The following is a 20,701-nucleotide window of genomic DNA, read 5'->3' on the forward strand; positions in this document are numbered from 1 at the left end:
CAGTCTCTCACTTCCCTTTTTATTTCCTCTGAGATCTACAGGCAGCAGCGTCAGGGAGAGAACCTACCCTTCAGCCCCCAGGAGGGGCTTCCCTCCCAAGCCGAGGCCTCAGGACACGACCGGCACACCTCGGCCCCTTTCCCTGGAGGAGAAGGGAGTTCCACACGCGATCGCATGTACCCTGGGCCCTGCACAGCTGAGGGGTCACTTGTTCGCTGACCCCACAGGCCCCCAGAAGGCACCAGCAGGTAGGCTCCTCAGACGAGGCCCAGAGGAAGTGCAGGGCTGCACCCTGGGCCCTCCAACCCCAGGCTCGAGCAGGTGCGATCCTGGCACAGGGGGCGTCTTCGGTCAATGGAGCGTGGCTTTGGGGATTTCTTGTTTTTTTTCTTTCTTTTTCACACGTCCCCACAAAAATAGAACTTCTCCCGTTATTTATAAATCCGTGGTCCCTGGCGCTGTGCGGAGGTCACAGGGAGAGACAGTGCCTCTGTGCAGGCCACGGCCGCCTGTGGTCCAGGCCCGGGACTCGGGGGGCCTAGGCCGCCACCTTGGGGCCGCCGTGCGTCTTCAGGGGGCCCCCCCAGCAGGCGACATCTGCCCTCTGGAGCCGGGCACGGCAGCAGAAGAGGTAGGATGGTAGCAGGAACCCCAGGAGTGAGAAGAGCAGGAGGCCCAGATTCACCTGCAGGGCGGGGAGAGAGAAAGAGAAAAAAAAGAGGCAATCTGTCCACCCTCCTCACCCTCGGGGGCCACTCAGCCTCCCTCATGGAGGAGAAGGCAGCCATCTGCACCCCGGGTCCTCTTCAGTGCAGTGCAGTTCAGTTCAGTTCAGTCACTCAGTCATGTCCGACTCCTTGCGACCCCATGGACCGCAGCACGCCAGGCCTCCCTGTCCATCACCAACTCCCAGAGTTAACTCAAACTCATGTCCATTGAGTCGGTGATGCCATCCAACCATCTCATCCTCTGTCATCCCCTTCTCCTCCTGCCCTCAGTCTTTCCCAGCATCAGGGTCTTTTCCAGTGAGTCAGCTCTTCACATCAGGTGGCCAAAGTATTGGAGTTTCAGCTTCAGCATCAGTCCTTCCAGTGAATACTCAGGACTGATCTCCTTTAGGGGGTACTGGTTCTGGGCCGGAAGATACACAGAGCGAGCCCTTGCTGTGGGCAGCCGCTCTCTGCTAGCATCTCACGGGATGCCCATAAAGCTCCAGAGCCAGGTCTGAACCCCACCTGACACCAGGGCCCAAATGACCTGGTGTGGGTTGGGAGCCTGGGCCTCTGAGGACGTGGGCAGTGGGGTCCCGTGGCAGGGTGGTGGCGGGTGAGTGTGGGTGCCCTGTGCAGCGGGGGCAGGAGGCCCGGGAGGCCCCGCTCAGACCCTGCACACAGCCCACCCCATTCCTCACCGGGCGGCTCACGGGCCAGTCACCTCGAGTCTACATCCCCCATCCTCTAGGCCATGGTGGCCATGTTCAGTGTAAATACACTAAGGACTGAGGCTGAAGCTGAAGCTCCAGTATTCTGGCCACCTGATGCGAACAACTGACTCGCTGGAAAAGACCCTGATGCTGGGAAAGACTGAGGGGAGGAGGAGAAGGGGACGACAGAGGATGAGATGGCTGGATGGCACCACTGACGCGATGGACATGAGTTTGGGTAAACTCCGGGAGTTGGCGATGGACAGGGAGGCCTGGCGTGCTGCGGTCCATGGGGTTGCAAAGAGTCAGACACGACTGAGCCACTGAACTGCACTGATGTACTTATAAGCGCCTGGTGAGCACTCAGGACACAGTGGCTGTCATGCTCTGGCGGGAGGGTTGAGGGGAGTGCGTGGATCCCTGGGGCAGATGTCAGCTTTAGGGAGGTGGGATCAGTTCAAAGCGAGGAAAAGCCTTTCCAACAAGACCAACAGCTGGTGCCCCAGCATGGGGGGTGTTTGAGCTCAGAGGGTTTGGAGGAGCCCTTTCTAGGAGAGAAGGTCCCTGCCTTGGATCAGGACTGGGCCAATCCCCAGGTCACCTGGGAGCTTATTACAGCGTCCTGGGCCCAGGCTGGGGCGTCTATAAGGAGGTCTGACCGACCACCAGTTGGGAACCCCCAGATGAGCGACCTCCACGGTGCCTCCTGGCTGAGACGAGAATGAAAGATTCCACCACCTGAGAGAGCCCCCCACCCCCAGCTCCTCAGCTGCACCCAGGCAGGGGGGTCCCATGGCCCCCACGCCCCCTGCCACTCACCCAGAAGGGCTCTCCTTTCAGGGGCCCCACCATGGCCATGAAGAGCGGCTGCTGCAGCAGGGCAAACACGGCACTGAGGAGGGACTGCAGGCCCGTCAGCGTCCCGAAGTGTTTGGACGGGTACCTGCCGAAGAGAAGGGGGCCCCGCGTGAGGGGCGCGCACCCCTCTCCAGCCCAGCTTGTGCCCTCCAGCCCTGGACATCACGCTCTGTCCACTAGGCAAGGCAGAGGTTAAAAGTTCCGGCTCAGGATGGGCCTGACAGTCCAATGCTAAAGACTGCGCTCCCAGGGCTGGAGGCGAGGGTTCCATCCCAAGTGGCACGGCAAAAACTTTTAAAAAGTCTCAGGCTCTCTGCATATGCCCTGGCCTCGAGGGTATATGCTATGATTTGAAGGCTACAGAACCGGTTTCTGACACCTACTAGCTTTGTGATGGGCTTCCGTCGAAGCTCAGTTGGTAAAGACTCTGCCTACAGTGCAGGAGACCAGGGTTCGATCCGGTTGGGAAGATCCCCTGGAGAAGGAAATGGTAACCTGCTCCAGTATTCTTGCCTGGGAAAGCCCATGGACAGAGGAGCCTGGCAGACTACAGTCCATGAGGTCACAGGAGTCGGACACGACTGAGTGACTAAACCACCACCACCAGCTGTGTGATAACAGCAAGTAACTCAGCCTCTCTGAACTTCACTTCCTTCCCTAAAAACAGGGAGAGTGCTAACCTCACTGGGCTGTTTTTATTCTTCTGACACATTACTTATCGAGCTCCTACCATGCGCCAGGCACTGTTCTAGGTGCGTGGAGAGAGAGCAAAGAACCAGAGCTGGAGGTGGCATTCTGGGTGGCTGGGTAGTGATCACACAACAGGCGAGATAGACACGTAGTGCGGACTTCCCTGGTGGTCCAGCCGTTCGGGTTCCCAGCTCCCACTTCAGGGGGACACAGGTTCCGTCCCTGGTCAGGGAATTAAGATCGCGCGTGGTGCGGCCGAAAACCAAGAAAGCACCGCATGTCAGAAGGTGGCGGTGCTGAGGAACAGAGGTGAGCAGAGCAGGGGGTGCTTCTAGGGAGGTGGGCAAGGCTCAGAAGAGGCCTCTGGGGAAAGCCCCGAGCAAGGCGCGACAGCTGGCTGGTGGACGTCTGGGGGAAGAACCAGCCGGGAAGAGGGGTGCTGGGAAGGGGCGCACGAGGTTTCTGCAGCACAAGGCAGCCGCAGCGGGAGATGGGGTGAGCGCGGTGGGGAGGGAAGGGAGAGGCCCCCGGGGGCCAGACCCTGCGGAGTCTCTTCATTTATGTTAATATATTTATCTATTTGGCTACAGCGGGTCTCGGTCGGGTTCGCGGGATCTTGGCTGCGTGCTTCACTGTGGCGCACGGACCCTCCGGTCGTGACGTGGGGCTGAGCTGCTCCACAGCTTCTGGGATCTCAGTTCCCTGCCCGGGGATCGAACGCACATCCCCTGCACCGCAAGGCAGATTCTTAACCACTGGACGCCCAGGGACGTCCCCCGGCAGGACGTTTTGAGCCATAACAGAGCCTTTGGCTTTTTCTCAATGTGAGACGAGAGGCAGCCGTGGAGAGATGGGAAGAGACGTATGTCCTAACGGGACAGCTCCTGCGTTAGAAATACCGGGGAGGCAAGGCAGACTGGGGGAGGCTGCTGGGAGGCGGCGGCAGCCACGAGCCAGGACGCGCGTGCCATCGCCAGGGATGCCGAGAAGGGCCACGCGTGGCGTCTGCGGAGCGTGGAGCATGACCTGGGCTGTGAGCAATGAGCATGCGGAATCCAGGGTGACCTCCGGCCCAGGTGCAGCTGCCCCGAGGTCTGGATAAGGGAGGGGGTCAGCGTCTCACCCTGCACCCACTGTGGAGTAAGCGCTCCACAGCCGTTAGGGTGTCGTCACCCCTCTTTCCCCATCACACGGACAGCAGAAACACTCGGCATGGAAACCAGAAGCCACAGAGGAAGGGGAACGCGGTGCCAGGGGAGGGGAGGTCGCCCCACATGAAGCAGGCATGTTATGAGGCAAAGAGACTGCGGTCTGGAGATTCCAGCAGGGCTGACGGGGGCAGAGGGGCCACTGCGGGAAGGGGAGCGGGCGTTATGGAGGGAGATGCAGGGCCAAACCAAGGATGTCAGCTGCCCCTAAGGGAGGACGCTCTGACGGTGGAGTCGTCCCAAGAGGGCTGCCTTGGAGGCAGGGAGCTCCCCGTCACTAGGGAGCTGGGAGAGGGCAATGAGCTGAACCACCTCCAGATCCTCACCTACCCTGCAGCTGCTGCTGCTGCTGCTAAGTCGCTCAGTCGTGTCTGACTTTTTGTGACCCTGTGAACCACAGGAGTCCCCAGGCTCCTCTGTCCATGGGATTCTCCAGGCTCGACTACTGGAGGGGGTTGCCATGCCCTCCTCCAGGGGATCTTCCCCATCCAGGGATCGAACCCAGGTCTCCCGCATTGTAGATGGATTCTTTACCGACTGAGAAACCAGGGAAGCCCAAGAATACTTGAGGGGGTTGCCATGCCTGCCTCTGGAGGATCTTCCCCACCCAGGGATCGAACGCGCGTCTCTGACATCTCTAGCACTGGCAGGCAGGGTCTTTACCAAGGAGCGCCACAGACGCCAGCATTCCAGGGACGGAGGCTGGGGAGGGGTGCGCCAAGGGGAGCCCTCGGGAAGGCCATCCGCCAGGCTGACTCACCAAGCGGCGTAGAGGCCTCCACAGGCCGAGTGGTAGAAGCCGCGCACCACGGTGTGCAGGACGAAGGTCATAAACTGAAACGGAAAGGAGAGAGGGCAGAGGTGAAGGGTGGTGGGGGCGGAGCGGGGGTGTGGAGGGGGGAGGGGGCAGGGGGGAGGGGCGGTGGGGGCGGGAGCGGGGGTGCGGAGAGGGGAGGGGTGGAGGTGGAGGGGGCGGAGGGGAGGAGGGGAGGGGGCGGAGGGGAGGAGTGGAGGGGGCGGAGGGGAGGGGGCGGAGCGGGGGTGTGGAGAGGGGAGGGGGCGAAGGTGAGGGGCGGTGGGGGCGGGAGCGGAGGTGCGGAGAGGCGGGGAAGGGGACAGAGCCCACGGGGCGGTCTAATCGCCCACCCGACCTCCCGGAGACACCTCCTGGAGAACCGGGCAAGTAGACCCATAGGATGGGGACCCCGCCGCCGGAGGCTGGTGCCGGGGAGACCACCATGAGGCAGGGAGCGTGGGGCGCATGGAAGTTGGTACCTGGAGGTGTAGGTTGTTGATGAGGCAGGTGATGCCGAAACCCACGAGCAGCAGGTTGGTCAGGGTGAAGGCGTTGATGGCGTTGGTGAGCTTCTGGATCTCGCGGTAAGGTGGTCTGACGGACTTGGTGGCCGCCCCGTCCCTGCGCAGGACAGGCCGTCACTGGCCCCAACTTCCTCAGCGGCCCGCCCTCCCATTTCAGGGCACCAGGAAAGGAAGAAAGTCTCTCTTCCAGCCATGTGCTTCTCAAAGCATGGCTCCTCCAGCACCATCTGGTGTGCGTGCGTGCGTGCTCAGTCCTGTCTGACTCTCTGGGACCCCTTGGACTGTACCCCGCCAGGCTCCTCTGCCCATGGGATTCTCCAGGCAAGAATACTGGAGTGGGTTGCCATGCCCTCCTCCAGGGGATCTTTCCCACCAGGGATCGAACCCAGGTCTCCGGCTTTGCAGGTGGACTCTTTACCGTCTGAGCCACAAGTTCTATGGGATGATAATGAGAAATATGCCGCCTTGAAGAAGGCCCTCACCCACCCATGCTGGCACCCCGCTCTTGCACTTCCAGCCTCCAGAACTATAAGAAATAAATTTCCACCGACCCCAAGCTACTTTGTCTGCTATTTTGTTACACCAGTCTGAACAGACTCAAAAAGACTCTGAGCCAAAACCACCCAGCTAAGTCATTCCCAGATTCTTGTCTCTCAGAAAGGATGAGATAATAAATATTGTTTAAAGATGCAAAGTTTGAGAGTACTTTGTTACACAGTAGTAGATATCTAATACACTGGATCGATCTCTTCCTAACCTTAAGAAGGCTCCAGAGTGTGCTCATCATGACAAAGGCTCTGGAACCTCCTACTAAAAGCTGCGTGATCTTGGGTAAGTTCCTGAACCTTTCGGCGTCTCAGCTGCCCTGTGAAGCGAGCATAATAATGTGTGTACCTAGCTCAGGGAGCCGGCGCAAGGTTAAATAGGACAGTGCAGGTGCCTGGGGCACAGGCAGCGTTTACTGCCAGCTGTGCTCATTTTCAAGGCAGCCACGTCCCCTCCTGGTCTCAGTTTCCTCATCTGTAAAATGCATGGGCCCCTCCTCTCCCAGGTCCTTGGGAGAATGGAATAAGACACTGGGTGTGAAAGCACAGAGCCGTCCCCGCCCCGGGGCAGGTCACCTGGGAGTGGGGGTGTCCACGCAGTCCTTGATCCGCCAGTCCATGACGTAGCCGATGAGAGGGCAGGTGAGAAGGCACAACAGCTGCAAGGCCCCAAAGACAGAGGAGTAGAACTCCACTGGGCGGGCGGGAGGGGAGCGGGGTCAGGGGCTGGCGGGCGGGGACCCGGCAGCGCAGCCTCACAGAGGGAGACGCCAAGATCTCCCCCTCTGACCCCCAGATTCTCAGATCCCCCACACGGCCAGGCAGCCCAGTGGGTACTGTCACCCACCTCCAGCAGAGGCAGGGGAACGCCAAGATCTCCCCCTCTGATCCCCAGATTCTCAGATCCCCCACACGGCCAGGCAGCCCAGTGGGTACTGTCACCCACCTCCAGCAGAGGCAGGGGAACGCCAAGATCTCCCCCTCTGATCCCCCAGATTCTCAGATCCCCCACACGGCCAGGCAGCCCAGTGGGTACTGTCACCCACCTCCAGCAGAGGCAGGGGAACGCCAAGATCTCCCCCTCTGACCCCCAGATTCTCAGATCCCCCACACGGCCAGGCCGGACGACCCAAGGACGGGTCACCCGACGACAGGGAGGTAAGGGTCCAGGCCCAAGCTTTTCTCCTCCTACCTGTCTCTGTGGCCCTCTGCTTCAGGTCATCCGTCTCTGTTGGGGGGCGGAAGCTAGGGTGAGGGGAGCTCGGCCAGCGTGCCCCCCACACCTCCAGCCCCCGGGGGCTCAGCAGCACCTCACCATGCTCCTGGCCGCCCGTCACCACGTACTCCAGCATCTTGTTCATGGCGGCCATGTAGAAGATGATGCGCAGCTGGGTCATGCCCATGGTGAGGAGGCTCCACAGGAAAATGGGGGAGCAGAGGCTCCTGCACAGGGGCACAGACTCTGGGGGGATAGCGGGGGGCGCCCCTGAGCCCCGGGGCTCCAGTGTGCGGCATCCCAGGGGGTGCCGTTCTGGTGGGCACTGCTGCAGTGACCTCGGAGAGGGGCTACTTCAGCCTCTCCGGCCTCCGAGTCGCCCAGCTCTGTAACTATCTCACTAGGAGACTTTTTTTTTTCTGGCCACGCTGCGTGGCTTGTGGGATCTCAGCTCTCTGACCAGGGTTCGAGCCCAAGATCTAACCACTGGACCACTAGGGAATTCCCTCACCAGAACATTCTCAGGTGATCTCCAGGTGTGTATCCTAGGCTTGCTGTTGCTGCTGCTAGGTCACTTCAGTCATGTCCGACTCTGTGCGACCCCATAGACGGCAGCCCACCAGACTCCCCCATCCCCGGGATTATCCAGGCAAGAATACTGGAGTGGGTTGCCATTTCCTTCTCCAATGCATGAAAGTGAAAAGTGAAAGTGAAGTCGCGCAGTCGTGTCCGACTCTTTGCGACCGCATGGACCACAGCCTACCAGGCTCCTCTATCCATGGGATTTTCCAGGCAAGAGTACTGGAGTGGGGGTGCCATTGCTTTCTCCGCCTGGAAATAACTCTGGCTACTATTTACTAGGCATTTGCCGTGTGCTGCACACCTGACATGCATCATCCCATGTTATGAAACTGTGCTGTGCTTAGTCGCTCAGTCGTGTCCAACTCTTTGCAACCCCACAGACTATATCCCACCAGGCTCCTGTCCGTGGGATTCTCCAGGCAAGAATACTGGAGTGGGTTGCCTTGCCCTCCTCCAGGGGATCTTTCCAACCCAGGGAGTGAACCCAGGTCTCCCGCATTGCAGGTGGATTCTTTATTGTCTGAGCCACCAGGGAAGCCCAAGAATATTGGAGTGGGTAGCCTATCCCTTTTCCAGGGGATCACCTAGACCCAGGGATCGAACTCAGGTCTCCTGCACTACAGGCGGCTTCTGTACTACAGCCCAGTGTGCCGCACATCAGACAGATGGGGAACTGCAGCTCAGAACAGCCATTGACCTGCCCAAGGTCCCAGGGCTGGGAGCTGCAGGTCAGACGAACTCAGCTCAAGCCCATAACAGCTCTGCCTGGGGGACCCATCAGTGGGGACCACCTCAGAACCTCACAGCATGCCTCAGTTTACAGAGAGCTCATGTTCCTCCCTTCGTTCAATCCTCCCAACTAACTTCCCTGTGAGGTGGGTGTTCTCAGTTCAGTTCAGTCGCTCAGTCCTGTCCGACTCTTTGCGACCCCATGGACTGCAGCTCGCCAGGCCTCCCTGTCCATCACCAACTCCCGTAGTTTGCTCAAACTCATGTCCATTGAGTCGGTGATGCCATCCAACCATCTCATGCTCTGCCGTTCCCTTCTCCTCCCGCCTTCAATCATTCCCAGCATCAGGGTGTTCTTCGTGCTAGCTTAAGGGACGGGGGAAGTGGAGTTAAGCGACCCACCCAAGTCACGTGGCCTGGAACCGAGGAGCTGGACTCAAATCCTCATCTCAGGACTCCCATCCGCTTCCCCGCACCTCCTGGCTGACGCCCCGCCAAGCGGCCGGGCGGGAGGCAGGCGCAGCTCCCCGACGCGGCCAGCAGGGGCGCCAACCAACCGGGGCGCGCGGACCCAACCTGGTGGCTGGCTCCCCCGGGGGCGTCTGACCCAAGAGGCTTGGAGGTTGCAGGGAGCCCAGCGCAAAGAAACCCGCTCTCCCACAGGCCTGGAAGGGACCTGCCCCATTCCGGAAGCGGCCCGGCCGAGGACCCATGAACCCGAGCATCCTGGAGTTCTCTGAGCTTCGACTTTGCCCCCGTTCTAGAAACGGGAGGCGGGCCCACCTGTCCCGCGAGGGAGGCGGGGAGGGGGACGCTGGGGGGAGGGGAACGGGTGTTGTGAGAACTCAGGAGGGAAAATGAGCACCCAGGCAAGGGTGCTCACTCCCCGTGAGGCCCTGGCCTCTCCACCCGCCGAGGCCGGCCCGGGGCCGGCGACTCACTCTCAGCAGAGCTCTCTGCGCCGCCGCGCACGTCCTGGGATGAGATAAAGAGGACCCCCTCCTCCAGGCTGGGGGCCTTCTGGCTCAGCCGCTGGCCCACCGTGCTGACGTAGGAGTAGAAGCGGTCCCCGGTCACCCTGTGGTCCAGGGCCAGCTCTCTGAGCTTGGTCTTCTCCCTGCCGGGAGCCGGGCAGCAGCTCGTGGGAAGCAGCCCCACGGAGCCCTACCTCCGCATCCTGCCTCTGGCGGGTGCTGTCCTGGGGGTGCCAAGTCCCCTGCACCCAGCACTGACGTGCTCTGCAGCGCGGGGCTTCTGTCTGCGCGGCTCAGCACCCGCTAAGTGAAGGGTGGATGAAGCCGCTTTCCACTTAGGCTGTTGCCTTGGAGGCCGCCCTAAGGACCCAGATTCTGGCGAGGGACTGGGCAGAGGGAAGGATAGATTAGGAGTCTGGGATTCACATATACACACTGCTCTACCTCAACATAAAACAGAGAACCAGCAGAGACCCACTGCCTAGTTCAGGAAAACAGATCCAATATTTTATAACAACCTAGCAGGGAAGAGAATCAGAAAAAGAATAGATGTGTATCTGAATTACCGTGCTGTACACCTGAAACCAACACACCATTGTAAACCAACTATACTTCAATAAACACATTTTTTTAAAAGAGGAACTCAGACTCTGAAGTTCTTTCTTCCTTTTGGCTGCACCATGCAGCTTGTGGGATCTTGATTCTTCGACCAAGGATTGAACTCAGGCCCTTGGAAATGAAGGCATGGAATCCAGGGGAGTCCCAGGTTCTGGAGTCCTGATCCCAACCTTAGAGTCACCGTGCGGCCCCCACCCCCGCCCCACTCGAATGGTGTGACTCCAGGAAAGTGACTGTGTGCCCCTGCGCCTGTTAGGAATGGAGTTAATATCAGAACCCACGTCCTGAGTCTGAGAATGGCCACTGGGCGCAGGGCCTGGCACACAGAGGGCGCTCGATCAGTATCAGCTATTTGACTGGCGCCCGAGGTGCTTGGTTGCGGAGCATCACCCCAGTACCCTGGGGAACTGACAGGGGCGGTGTGTGTGTGTGTGAACTGACAGGGCGAGGTGTGTGTGTGTGTGTGTGTGTGAATAAGCTGTGTGTGTATAAGCTGACCTTCAGGTTGCCCCACAAGGGGTGGGACATCATTCCTTTGCAGACCCCTTTTCTGGGTCCCCATGGCATGTGGCACTGTGGCAAGCGTCCCTGCCACTCTGACCCCATCCTCCAGCCTGGACAGAAGGATAGCACTCCCCAGTGTCATGCCCCAGCCATGCAGAACACCTGTAGGGGGGTCAGATCGGGCCCGAGGTTCAGGTGAGAAAGCAGAGCTCGGAAAGCTCAGGTAGTCCGCAGAGCTCGGTTTCCCTGACTCCCGAGCTGCTTCTAGCATCATGTCACCACACCCGGCTTTCAGGTCTGCAGGTGGGGTCCCCTCCCATCTCCCCCTCCCCCTACTGCCACGGTTGCTCACTTGTAGTTGACTTCCTCGGGGGAGGGAAAGGCTTCCCTGGGCCAGTTGAAGGCGCAGTTCAGAAAGATGAGGCAGGCCAGGCCCGACCAGGTGAACATAATGGCCATGAAGGACACACCGGCATTGTAGATCAGCTGTGGGGGGAGCAGGGAGGCCCGTGGCAGAAGCTGCCGGGCCCCAGGCCCACCCCCTCCAGCCAGAGCCATAACCCGGGCCCCAGAGGCCTCCGGGAAGGTCTTTTCGAGCCCACCCCATGTGCCCAATTCTCAGATGAAAACACCAAGGGCAGACGCTAAGACCGGATCTAGAAGCCCCACTGCCCTCTCCCTTTTTCATCCCCATCCCTCCCAAGAGTGACGTGGTTCCCAGCAGATGCCAAAGAGGCTGGCCACAAGCTCAACACGTCTTTGGAATCTCAATTTTTATCTTAAGATACACCAGTGTTGCCTTTGACTCCACACACGTGCTCGTTTTCACACACGTTTCATTTTCATCGACAAGAGAGGAGAGTGGAAGCTCCCAGTCGTGTTTGTCCTGCCCCTTCCTGCCGCCCTCCCTGGGGGAAAGACAAAACCTCCACCGGAGAAGTCTTAGCTCAGCTCTCACAGGTGTGGCGACCCGGGAGGTGGGGGAGCAGGATGCTGTGCAGCCTCAGGGCCAGCAGGCTCTGTCCTGACCAATTCTGTGTCCATGGGTCAGCCCCGCGGGTGATGCAGCTGGGCGGGCGGAGCTGTCCTGCCTGCCACCCTCTGCCCAGGAGGACCGCTGTCTGCCCTGGTCCCAGGTCCCTGCTCTGAGCTCTGGCTCTGCCAGGGAAAACCGCTCCTCCTGGGCTCCAGCTTCAGGGCTCTTTTCTCCCTGGGAGCAGGACAGAGCTTCAAAGGGCCACACCGCAAGGGTCTGGCTCCTCAAATCGCTCTGCCTTAGTGGAGGGAAGGGAGACCTCCCCCCTTCCAGGCCTGGTCCTGCCTGAACAACTGTCAGCCACCCCATCAGTGCGGACTGCACCACCACTGGGACGGAGGCTGAGCAAAAAGTGAAGGTGCTCAGTGGTGTCAGACTCTTTGCGACCCCATGGATTGCAGCACACCAGGCCTCCCTGTCCATCACCAACTCCCAGAGTTTACTCAAACTCAAGTCCATCGAGTCGGTGATGCCATCCAACCATGGCATCTTGCCTGTTCACGCGATGCCAGTCCCTGTGTGCCAGCTACTGCTCTGTCCTATGGTGCTTTTCCAGCTACTCCACTATAAGATTAAAAATGGTGTTCTTTCTTTTTTGTGTTTGCTTGTTTTTTAATGTGTTATTTATGTGAGAAGTATCATAGACCTATTACACACCTGTTACATTATATACAAGTAGTGTCAGTCCTATTTCACATACAGCCGATTGTATTAGTTGGGTATGGAGGCTAACTTTCTTGGCCTTGCAAACAAAAAGGACTTACACACAGGCTCTTGGAATGGAACTCACTCCTTTGCAGGGGACTTACTATAATAAATTAACTCCCCAGAGCAGACTCTAAAGAGCATGCTTTGGCCCAGCTGAGAAGGTCATTTGACATCAGAGGCAGGAAGGAGGCTCCAGGTTTGCCCAGAGTGAGAACTCAGGCCTTTTGGCTCTAGGTGGACCTGTCTTGCAGCTGGCCTCGCTTGGACTAGCTTGGCGACCTCAGGACCCAAATCGCCCAGCCTCTCCAGGACAGGGAAAGGAGATGTGACGTGAAAAGTGGGGTGATGTCCAAGAGCCCAGGGCCTGGAAGGCATGTAAAGGGGTTGTTTTTGATTCCGCAGGTGAGAGAGCAGGTGGGTGAGCTAGTTCTCCATCTAAAATCATTCTGGAAATCATGCAGATGATCGCTCAGAGAGGGAAAACACTGGAGGCAGGGAGACTGGCTGAGAAAGCACTGGCCTGGGAGGCAGCATGAAGGCCTGGACTCAGATGACGGGAAAGGAAAGGATAACAGAGACCCGCTGGTCTGCAGCAGCACCGGGCTCTTTCTACAACGCCCCGGGGCTTGTCCCTGTGGAGGCGGGAGCTGACCTCCGCCTGGCAGGAGATGGGTCACCAGACATACCAGCCACCAAGCACCTAGTTCTTGTCTCAAGGCAGAAAGAAGACCAAGCAACCTCACGGACCACCACCCACTCCCTGAGCAGCCTCATACCTTGATTCCTGGGTACGTGATGGCAGAAGAGGCGTAGGAGCCGATCATGAGGGCCATGAACGTGGAGCGCAGGCTCCCAAACATGTTGGGCAGCTGAGAGAGGAGATGGGTGCCCGTGAGCTGGGGAGACCCTGATACCCGCCCAGGGCTCCCCTTCCCCTGCTTGGAAAAGCTTGGAAGCCTCTAATCCCAGCAGTCCTCAAAGCAAGCTCCAGGAACATGTGCCCGAGTCACAACAGAAAAGTTCTAAGGCAAAATCAATGAGGGAAACTGCTATAACCCCCTCCCACACACATCACGTGTGCTAAGTCACTCAGTCGCGTCTGACTGTTTGCGATCCTATGGACTGCAACCCACCAGGCTCCTCTGTTCTTGGGACTCTCCAAGCAAGGATACTGAAGCGAGTTACCATGCCCTCCTCCAGGGAATCTTCCCGACTCAGGGATCAAACCCGTGTCGCCTGTGTCTCCTGCATTGGCAGGCAGGTTCTTTACCACTGAGCCACCTGGGAAGCCCTCCCCTGCCACCCTACACACACACAGACACACACACACACACACACACAGACACACACACACACACACACACACACACACGGAAGTGCCTGCAAGGAGAAATTCTGTTTAACCCCAGGGTTTCCTAAGTTGGGTACTTATGGAGTCCCTTAATCATGACTTGCCTCTTAATAAGCCATGGTTAGGTATTTAAGAAATACCAATCTAGAGCAACTCCTTTGATAGCTGAGCACTGGGACTCAGAAAGGGAAAGAAATGTACTTAAGTTCACGGAGCTCATTAGTGACTTTCTCCCCAGTTCTGGCCATACAAGCTCTATCCCAGACCCCAAGGTTGTGACTACCAGGATGGTGCCTTTTAACCTTCTCAGTAGCCCCAAAGGCCACAGTCCATGGTTTCAACTGAGCCAGGACAGGTAACAGGAGGGCTTGGGAGTGGATGATGGGAGTAAGGGAGGGGATAGGGCCAGGGCCAGGGCCAGGCCTGTGTCCAGAAGAGGAAGCTCTGACACACCAAGCAAGCCCAGAATTCCCACCGGTAGAGAACTGGTCATGCTTTTTCCAGTAAGCAGCCTGAGGTAACCTCTAAAAATGGTGCGCTATTCTCTTGACCCAGAAAACCCCACAAAATCATGCAAATCAGGAAGTTCAGATCCGCAATTCACTTTAAGAACACTCATGAAACTGCCCAGGCCATTAAGGGTATGCACATCTGAAAAGCCCTCAAGTATCTGAAGGATGTCACTTTAAAGAAGCAATGTGTGCCATTCTGTCGTTACAGTGGTGGAGTTGGTAGATGTCCATGGGCCAAACGGTGGGGCTGGACTCGGGGTCGGTGGCCCCACAAGAGTGCTGAATTTTTACTGCACGTGCTCAAAAATGCAGAGAGTAATGCTGAACTGCAGGGCTTAGGTGTAGATTTTCTGGTCACTGAGCACATTCAGGTGAACAAAGCCCCAAGGATGTAGCAAAGGACTTACAGAGCTCATGGTCGGATCAACCCATACACGAGCTCTCCTTGCCACACTGAGAAGATCCTTACTGAAAAAGAACAGATGGTTCCTAAAACGAAAGAGGAGGCTGCACAGAAGGAAAAAAATATCTGAGGAAAAACTGAAGAAAAAAAAGGCCAAAAGCTTATGGCCTGGGGAATAAATGCCACAAAAAATAAATGCAAATAATAGTTAAAAAAAAAGGAGAACGACTGGTTTTCTGTTTACTGGCCTGAGCCAGAGTCCGAGCACCTGGAAGGAGGGGAAAGCAGAGTCGGGTATCCCCCACCCCGAACCCTACTCCTCACTGCCAGTCCACAGAAACCCCCGGCTGGAACAGTCTTAGATGCCACACAGGGCTAAAACCCTCTCCGCAGAGGGGAAAACGTGAGGCTCAGAACGGATCTGAAACAGCTCTGGAGAGGAAGGGGAATAAACACAGAGACATCCACAATCTCCATCAACCTCCACGCGTCTGGGAAACAGAGGCGGGGCCGGGATGACCCTACTCGGGCAGGGGTTTCCCCGGCAGCCTGGCTCTGCAAGGCACGCTTGCCAAGGACGCTAGAGAAAGCGCCAGGGCCGGGCGAGTGGCCCGCGCCGCGGCGCTCCCCTGTCGTGCCCTCCCACCCGCCTCCCGCCAGAGTCCGAGCGCCGTCTCCGCCCAGCACGGCCTGGGCCGGCCTAGCTAAGCCGACGCTGCACTGGACTTCCGGCCGGGATCCGCGCGGGCGAGCCAGCTCCAAGGCAGGGGTTGGAACCCGGCCCTCCCATTGGCTGGAGATTACTAAAGGCGGGACGGGGGCGTGGCCGGATCCGGCCCTGCCATTGGCTGGAAAATTACTAACAGCGGCGCGGGGTGGGGGCGGGGCCGAAGTCGGGCCCTACCATTGGCTGGAGATTACTAACGGCGGGACGGGGGCGTGGCGTCCCCTGGGCCCCCGGGCAGGGTTCGAGGTCAAGCCCCAAGGGCAGGGGAGAGGAGGGTTTCGGGGCCCTGAGCCAAGCTGCATGGAGTGGAAGAGGGGCTGCGTAGTCCTGCGGGGAGGAGGGGACCCGCTTCCTCAGGGAGTTGTGAAATGTCCTGGGCTGGAATTAAAGGCAGCTGCTGGGTGCGGTGAAATTCAGCCAGAACACCCAGTCTGGTGGTCAGGCGCTCTCCTCTAAGATAAACAGCCCGGGGCAGCCCAGTCTGCAGCCCCTCCCAGCACCACGGAGGCTACCCATAAGCCTCCATCCCTTCTGCTCACTCATTCACACACACACACACACACACACACACACTCAGAGTGACACACACCAAGCACCCCCGTAGGAGGCCGAGCCAGGCAAAAAGGCCCTCTTTGAAAGTCGAGCACCGTCAAGCGTCGGCAATTTTGCATGGTTCAGTCTAACAAACCGACAAACACATTAACCTGCCACAGACCGCACGGTACGTACACCATGTGGCAAACATACACCCGTAGTCTCAAGCTGCGGGCCCCTCTTACTTCCTTCCAGCATTCAGGACAGCCCGCATTAGTTTACTTGTTTTTAGGGTTGTCTGTTCCCCCAACCCCTGAACGTAAAGTTCCAGAAGGGGAAGTTATCAATTCTGTCTGTGCCATGGCCCCAGTGCCTAGGATGGAATTCGACAGATGTATGGGCTTGGGAAACACACACACACATACACACACATCCAGAATCCACACTGACAGCCTCATCTACACACAAAGCCTCACACCCACCCTTCTCTGATACACACACACACACACACACGCGTCTTTGATCTGCGTCCCTCTTGCTCTTACCGCCCACCCGACTCCTGGGTACCTTGCTGCCAAGTCAGGGCCTGTCATACTCACTGTGAGTGAAGAGAAGGTTAGGCAGATGCCACCGAAACCATTCATGGACAGTGCCAGGAATATCAGCGGAGACAGAACTGGGAAGGGGAGAGAGACGGATGAAGGCCTCTGGGGAGCTGGGGGAGGCTAAAAGCAGGAGCTGGGGCACCATCCACCTTCATCCCACCCATTTTCCTCTTGTGCCCCCCTTCATCCCACCCATTTTCCTCCTGTGGGGGCACAAGATGCCAGACATCTCACCTTTGGTGTTCCAGGAAGCCAGGGCCATGAGGGAGCAGGACGCAGCGAAGCAGGCACTATGGAGAAGCAGGGAAAGGGGAGCGGTTGCCTCCCTCCCCCTGCAGCACCATCCCACCCTCCAGCCCCTCGCAGCCCCTTCCAGCTCCCCCACAGCCCAACCGCCTTACCTGCCCATCAGCCGCGTGGGCCGGGGGCCAAAGCGGTCCATGAGGACCCCCAGCGGCAGGGTGGTGGCGCTGAGCATGAAGGAGCCAATGGTGAAGCCCAGGTTGAGCATCTCTTCCTGCTGGTTGCAGCTGGGCCACCCATGCGGCTCGTCCTGGGTGGTGTTGGTGGTGTTCTCAGCTGAGGAGGGGGGAGGAGAGGCAGCACGTGACCGCGGGAACCATCCCAGGAGCACGTGCTGGGATCAGGGGTCCGGCCCCCCAGTGCCCGGGCCTCTGCTTGCCTGCTGACCAGGGGACTTTGGAATCATACCTACTCTGATGGGGAAGGGGCTCCATAAATGGTAGCAACAGGTATTGGGCTTCCCTGGTGGCTCAGTGGTAAAGAATCTGCCTGCCAATGAAGGAGACCTGGGTTTGATCTCTGGGTCAGGAAGATCCCCTGGAGTAGGGACAGGCTACCCGCTTCAATATTCTTGCCTGGAGAATTCAATGGACAGAGGAGCCTGGTGGGCTATAGTCCATGCAGTCGCAAAGAGTCAGACACGACTGAGTAGGCACGCATGCAGTATATGACCCAGGGTGGGTCACACATCCAACCTGAGGCCTCAACTAGCTTGAACAGGATAACACACATCGAAGTATTTACTGCACTGAAATATTCACTCAGTGTCCAAGGTTAGGGGGTGGTAGATCCGCAACAGGAAGCACCTGTGAGTCTGGAACAGCTTCAGTGAGTGACATTCGAATGATATAACAAGAATTCCCTTAAAACTTAGAGGTTCCTTTCCCCAAAAATGCATTCTGATAAAATAATAGCTCGTATTTTTAGATTAATTAATTTGGCTGCGCTGGGTTCCCTGACCTCGGATTGAACCTGGCCCCCCTGCAGTAGGAGCATAGAGTCTTAGCCACTGGACCTCTGGGGAAGTCCCCCAAGAGCTAATATTTGTTGAGCATTTAACCATGTTCTAGGCATATTCTCAACAGTCACTGTATTAACTCATGACAGTCCCAGCAGTTAGCTAATTAAGTTATCTCCACTCTCCAGATAAGGAAACCAAGATACAGAATTTGGAGCATGGCACTGCCCTACAGGACTCCTCCAGAAGTCATCCCCCAGGTAAGATGCCACCTGGGAGCTGTGACAGGTTAGAGAGAAAGGCTGATGGTGGGGGAAGGAGTGGGTTTTCACTTCATTCAAGGTTCAGTGAACTGTGAGGCTGGGACTCCCCTCCATCCTATTTTCACCGAGGCATCGTGGCCAAGGGCAGAGTCAGGGTGCTCCTGGAGGGCAGACAGACCAGGGTCTGAATTCCCACCCCATCCCCCACTGGCTGTGCAACCTTGGGCAAGTGACTTCCTCTCTTTGAGGCTCAGGCCCCTTGCCTGAAACAGGGAGCGGAGAATGGCTAACCCAGGCTCCTTAGGAGATTCAGCTGGAGAAGGGGCGCAAAGAGCTCTGTACTCGGCCTGGCCCCAAGAAGATGCTCCTGGAACAGCTGATGAAGGGGTCAATGGTGGTCCACAATCTGGGAGCCTCTCCTCCATGTGCTGGAGACCCCACAGTGAATAAGACAGCTCTCAGCTCTCACAGGGTTTGTACTAGATAATAATCAAGTGGATGCTGACATACAGAAAGTCCCCGACAAACAAACCTCAAGTTGCGAACGTGTGTTCCGTAAATGTCAGGCGTGAGTGACCTTGCAGCTCGCCCTGTCTCCTACTGCTGACGACCCTTCAGCTACACCATCTCCCACCTTTTCTCCCTCCTCCAGTCAGTAGCTTTCTTGCCTGTTCACTCGATGCCAGCCCGTGTGCCAGCTGTTGTTCTGTACACTGCACTTTTCAAGCGCGGTGCTGTGCTAAGTCACTTCCAGCCGTGTTCAACTCTTTGCCACCCTATGGACTGTAGCCCGCCAGGATTTTCCAGACAAGACTACTGGAGTGGGTTGCCATGCCCTCCTCCGGGGGATCTTCCCGACCCAGAGATTGAACCCACGTCTCTCATGCCTCCTGCATTGGCAGGCGGGTTCTTTACCACTGGCGCCACCTGTACTGTAAACATTTAAAATATTTTCTATTTTGTGTTTGTTTTTAATGTATTATTTGTGTGAAAAGTATTACAAACCTATTACACACAGTACTACATAGCCGACTGTGTTGGCTGGGTACCTAGGCTAAGTTTTTGGACCTACTAACAAATAGACTTAAGAACATGCTCTCAGAACAGAACTCGGTGGTATGTAGGGGGTTCTTGTAAAGAGCAACAGGTGCTGTGCGTGCTAAGTTGCTTCAGTTGTGTCTGACTCTATGTGACCCCACAGGCTGTAGCCCCCCAGGCTCCTCCGTTCATGGGCTTCTCCCGGCAAGAATACTGGAGTGGGTTGCCATTCCCTTCCCCAGGGGATCCTCCAGGCCCCGGGGCTGAGCCCGCCTCTCTATGCCTCCTGCATTGGCAGGCGGTTCTGCACCACTAGCACCAGCTGGGAAGCCCCTCTGGGGTTCAGGCTAGCCCCCCAATTTAGTGATCTTCATTGCCACTGTTTACTTCTCCACTGGGTTGCTCTGCACCTGTCCGTTCCACCTCCACACACTTCAGTGACGTCTACTACACAAAAGCACCGTGATCTGACAGTAGGTAACACTGATGATTTAGGCCGGAGGCTGCGAAGAGGGGACGAGCAAGGAGCCCTGCAGGTGTTTTGCTTGGCTTGCAAATTTTAACTGGGGGCCGTTTATTTATTCATCTAGCTGCACCAGATCTTAGTGGCGACCTGTGGGATCGAGCTCTCTGACAGTCACTGAAGCTGACGCCCCTGCACTGGAGGTGTGGCGGCGTCTTGACCACTGGACGACTAGGGAAGTCCCCGGGTGCCAGTTTAAAATCAGGAGCTATCATCTAAAAATCCCGAAGTCTGGCTTTTCTTTACCACGTCAGAAGATCTGGCCACTGCTGGAGGCAAGTGGCGGCCACTCCTTTTCGTCAGGGCCTGCCCTCTCTAAGTCACCTCCCTATCAGCTCCCCACCATTCACCATCCTGTAGCTGCCCCGATTGGCCTAATTATTATTATGGTTTTCATTGAAGTATACTTGACACATAATACATCAGTTTCACGTGTACAACGCAGAAATTTGACATTTATATATACTGCAAAACGATCATGCCAATGTCTAGTTACCAACCGCCACCATACAAAGTTAATGTACTATTAGTAGCTGTATTCGCCTGCTGGATATTAACGCCCAACTGTTATTAACTGCCAGGCCTCTGAGTCTGCAGCCCCTGAATTAGACACAGGCCCTGCTCCTAAGTCTTTCACAATCGAATGATACTTTCTCTCACTAGCTCTCAGCTAATCAACATTGTGCCAGGCTTTTCCACGTAGTATATCATTTAATCTTCATAACCCTAAGAAGTGAGTGCAGTGACCCCCACAGATGGTGAAGCTCTGAGAAACAAAGCAAGTCACACAGCTTCTTACAGGCAGGCCGAGTTCCAGCTCAAGACCTTCTCCAAAGTCAACACTTCCTGGTTGCTCCACCGGGCTGCTCTCTCCCAAACACAGCAACTTAGTAAGTTTCTGAACCCAACGCTAGTGCTGGGAAGGACGTGCGTTCTTCCATGGGCGGAGAATTCTGGCCCAGAGGACAGCAAATAACTGAAGGTCCATTAATGCATTCACTTCTCTGGTTTCAGTCGGTCTGCCTCTTGTGAGTTTGACTCACAGGAGCTAGTTGCTGGATGGATAAAGCCAG

The 20,701-nt window shown here is 57.2% G+C and overlaps 1 protein-coding gene across 8 annotated transcripts in view; it reads right to left on the minus strand.

The window, feature by feature from the left end:
- The window catches only part of SLC43A1 (solute carrier family 43 member 1), a 30,295-nt gene continuing 9,594 nt past the window's right edge, over positions 1 to 20,701 (minus strand). For 3 of the 8 annotated variants that reach the window (XM_061381530.1, XM_061381531.1, XM_061381532.1), the window contains exons 3-15: positions 16,945 to 17,122; positions 16,778 to 16,833; positions 16,538 to 16,614; positions 13,188 to 13,280; positions 11,020 to 11,153; positions 9,513 to 9,688; positions 7,360 to 7,506; positions 7,237 to 7,272; positions 6,621 to 6,703; positions 5,455 to 5,596; positions 4,940 to 5,013; positions 2,243 to 2,366; positions 1 to 685 (exon numbers count right to left, since the gene is read on the minus strand). In XM_061381530.1, the coding sequence (XP_061237514.1) occupies positions 432 to 685; positions 2,243 to 2,366; positions 4,940 to 5,013; positions 5,455 to 5,596; positions 6,621 to 6,703; positions 7,237 to 7,272; positions 7,360 to 7,506; positions 9,513 to 9,688; positions 11,020 to 11,153; positions 13,188 to 13,280; positions 16,538 to 16,614; positions 16,778 to 16,833; positions 16,945 to 17,122 (1,574 nt within the window). In that variant the 3' untranslated portion in view covers positions 1 to 431. Of the gene's footprint in view, positions 686 to 2,242; positions 2,367 to 2,664; positions 2,757 to 3,011; positions 4,717 to 4,939; positions 5,014 to 5,454; positions 5,597 to 6,620; positions 6,739 to 7,236; positions 7,273 to 7,359; positions 7,507 to 9,512; positions 9,689 to 11,019; positions 11,154 to 13,187; positions 13,281 to 16,537; positions 16,615 to 16,777; positions 16,834 to 16,944; positions 17,123 to 20,701 lie in introns of those variants that run through there. The other 5 variants (XM_061381533.1, XM_061381536.1, XM_061381535.1 and 2 more) reach the window with 5 other exon arrangements.

The sequence above is a fragment of the Bos javanicus genome, chromosome 15 (genome assembly GCF_032452875.1).
Source record: "Bos javanicus breed banteng chromosome 15, ARS-OSU_banteng_1.0, whole genome shotgun sequence".
In the NCBI taxonomy this organism is placed as follows: domain Eukaryota; kingdom Metazoa; phylum Chordata; class Mammalia; order Artiodactyla; family Bovidae; genus Bos; species Bos javanicus.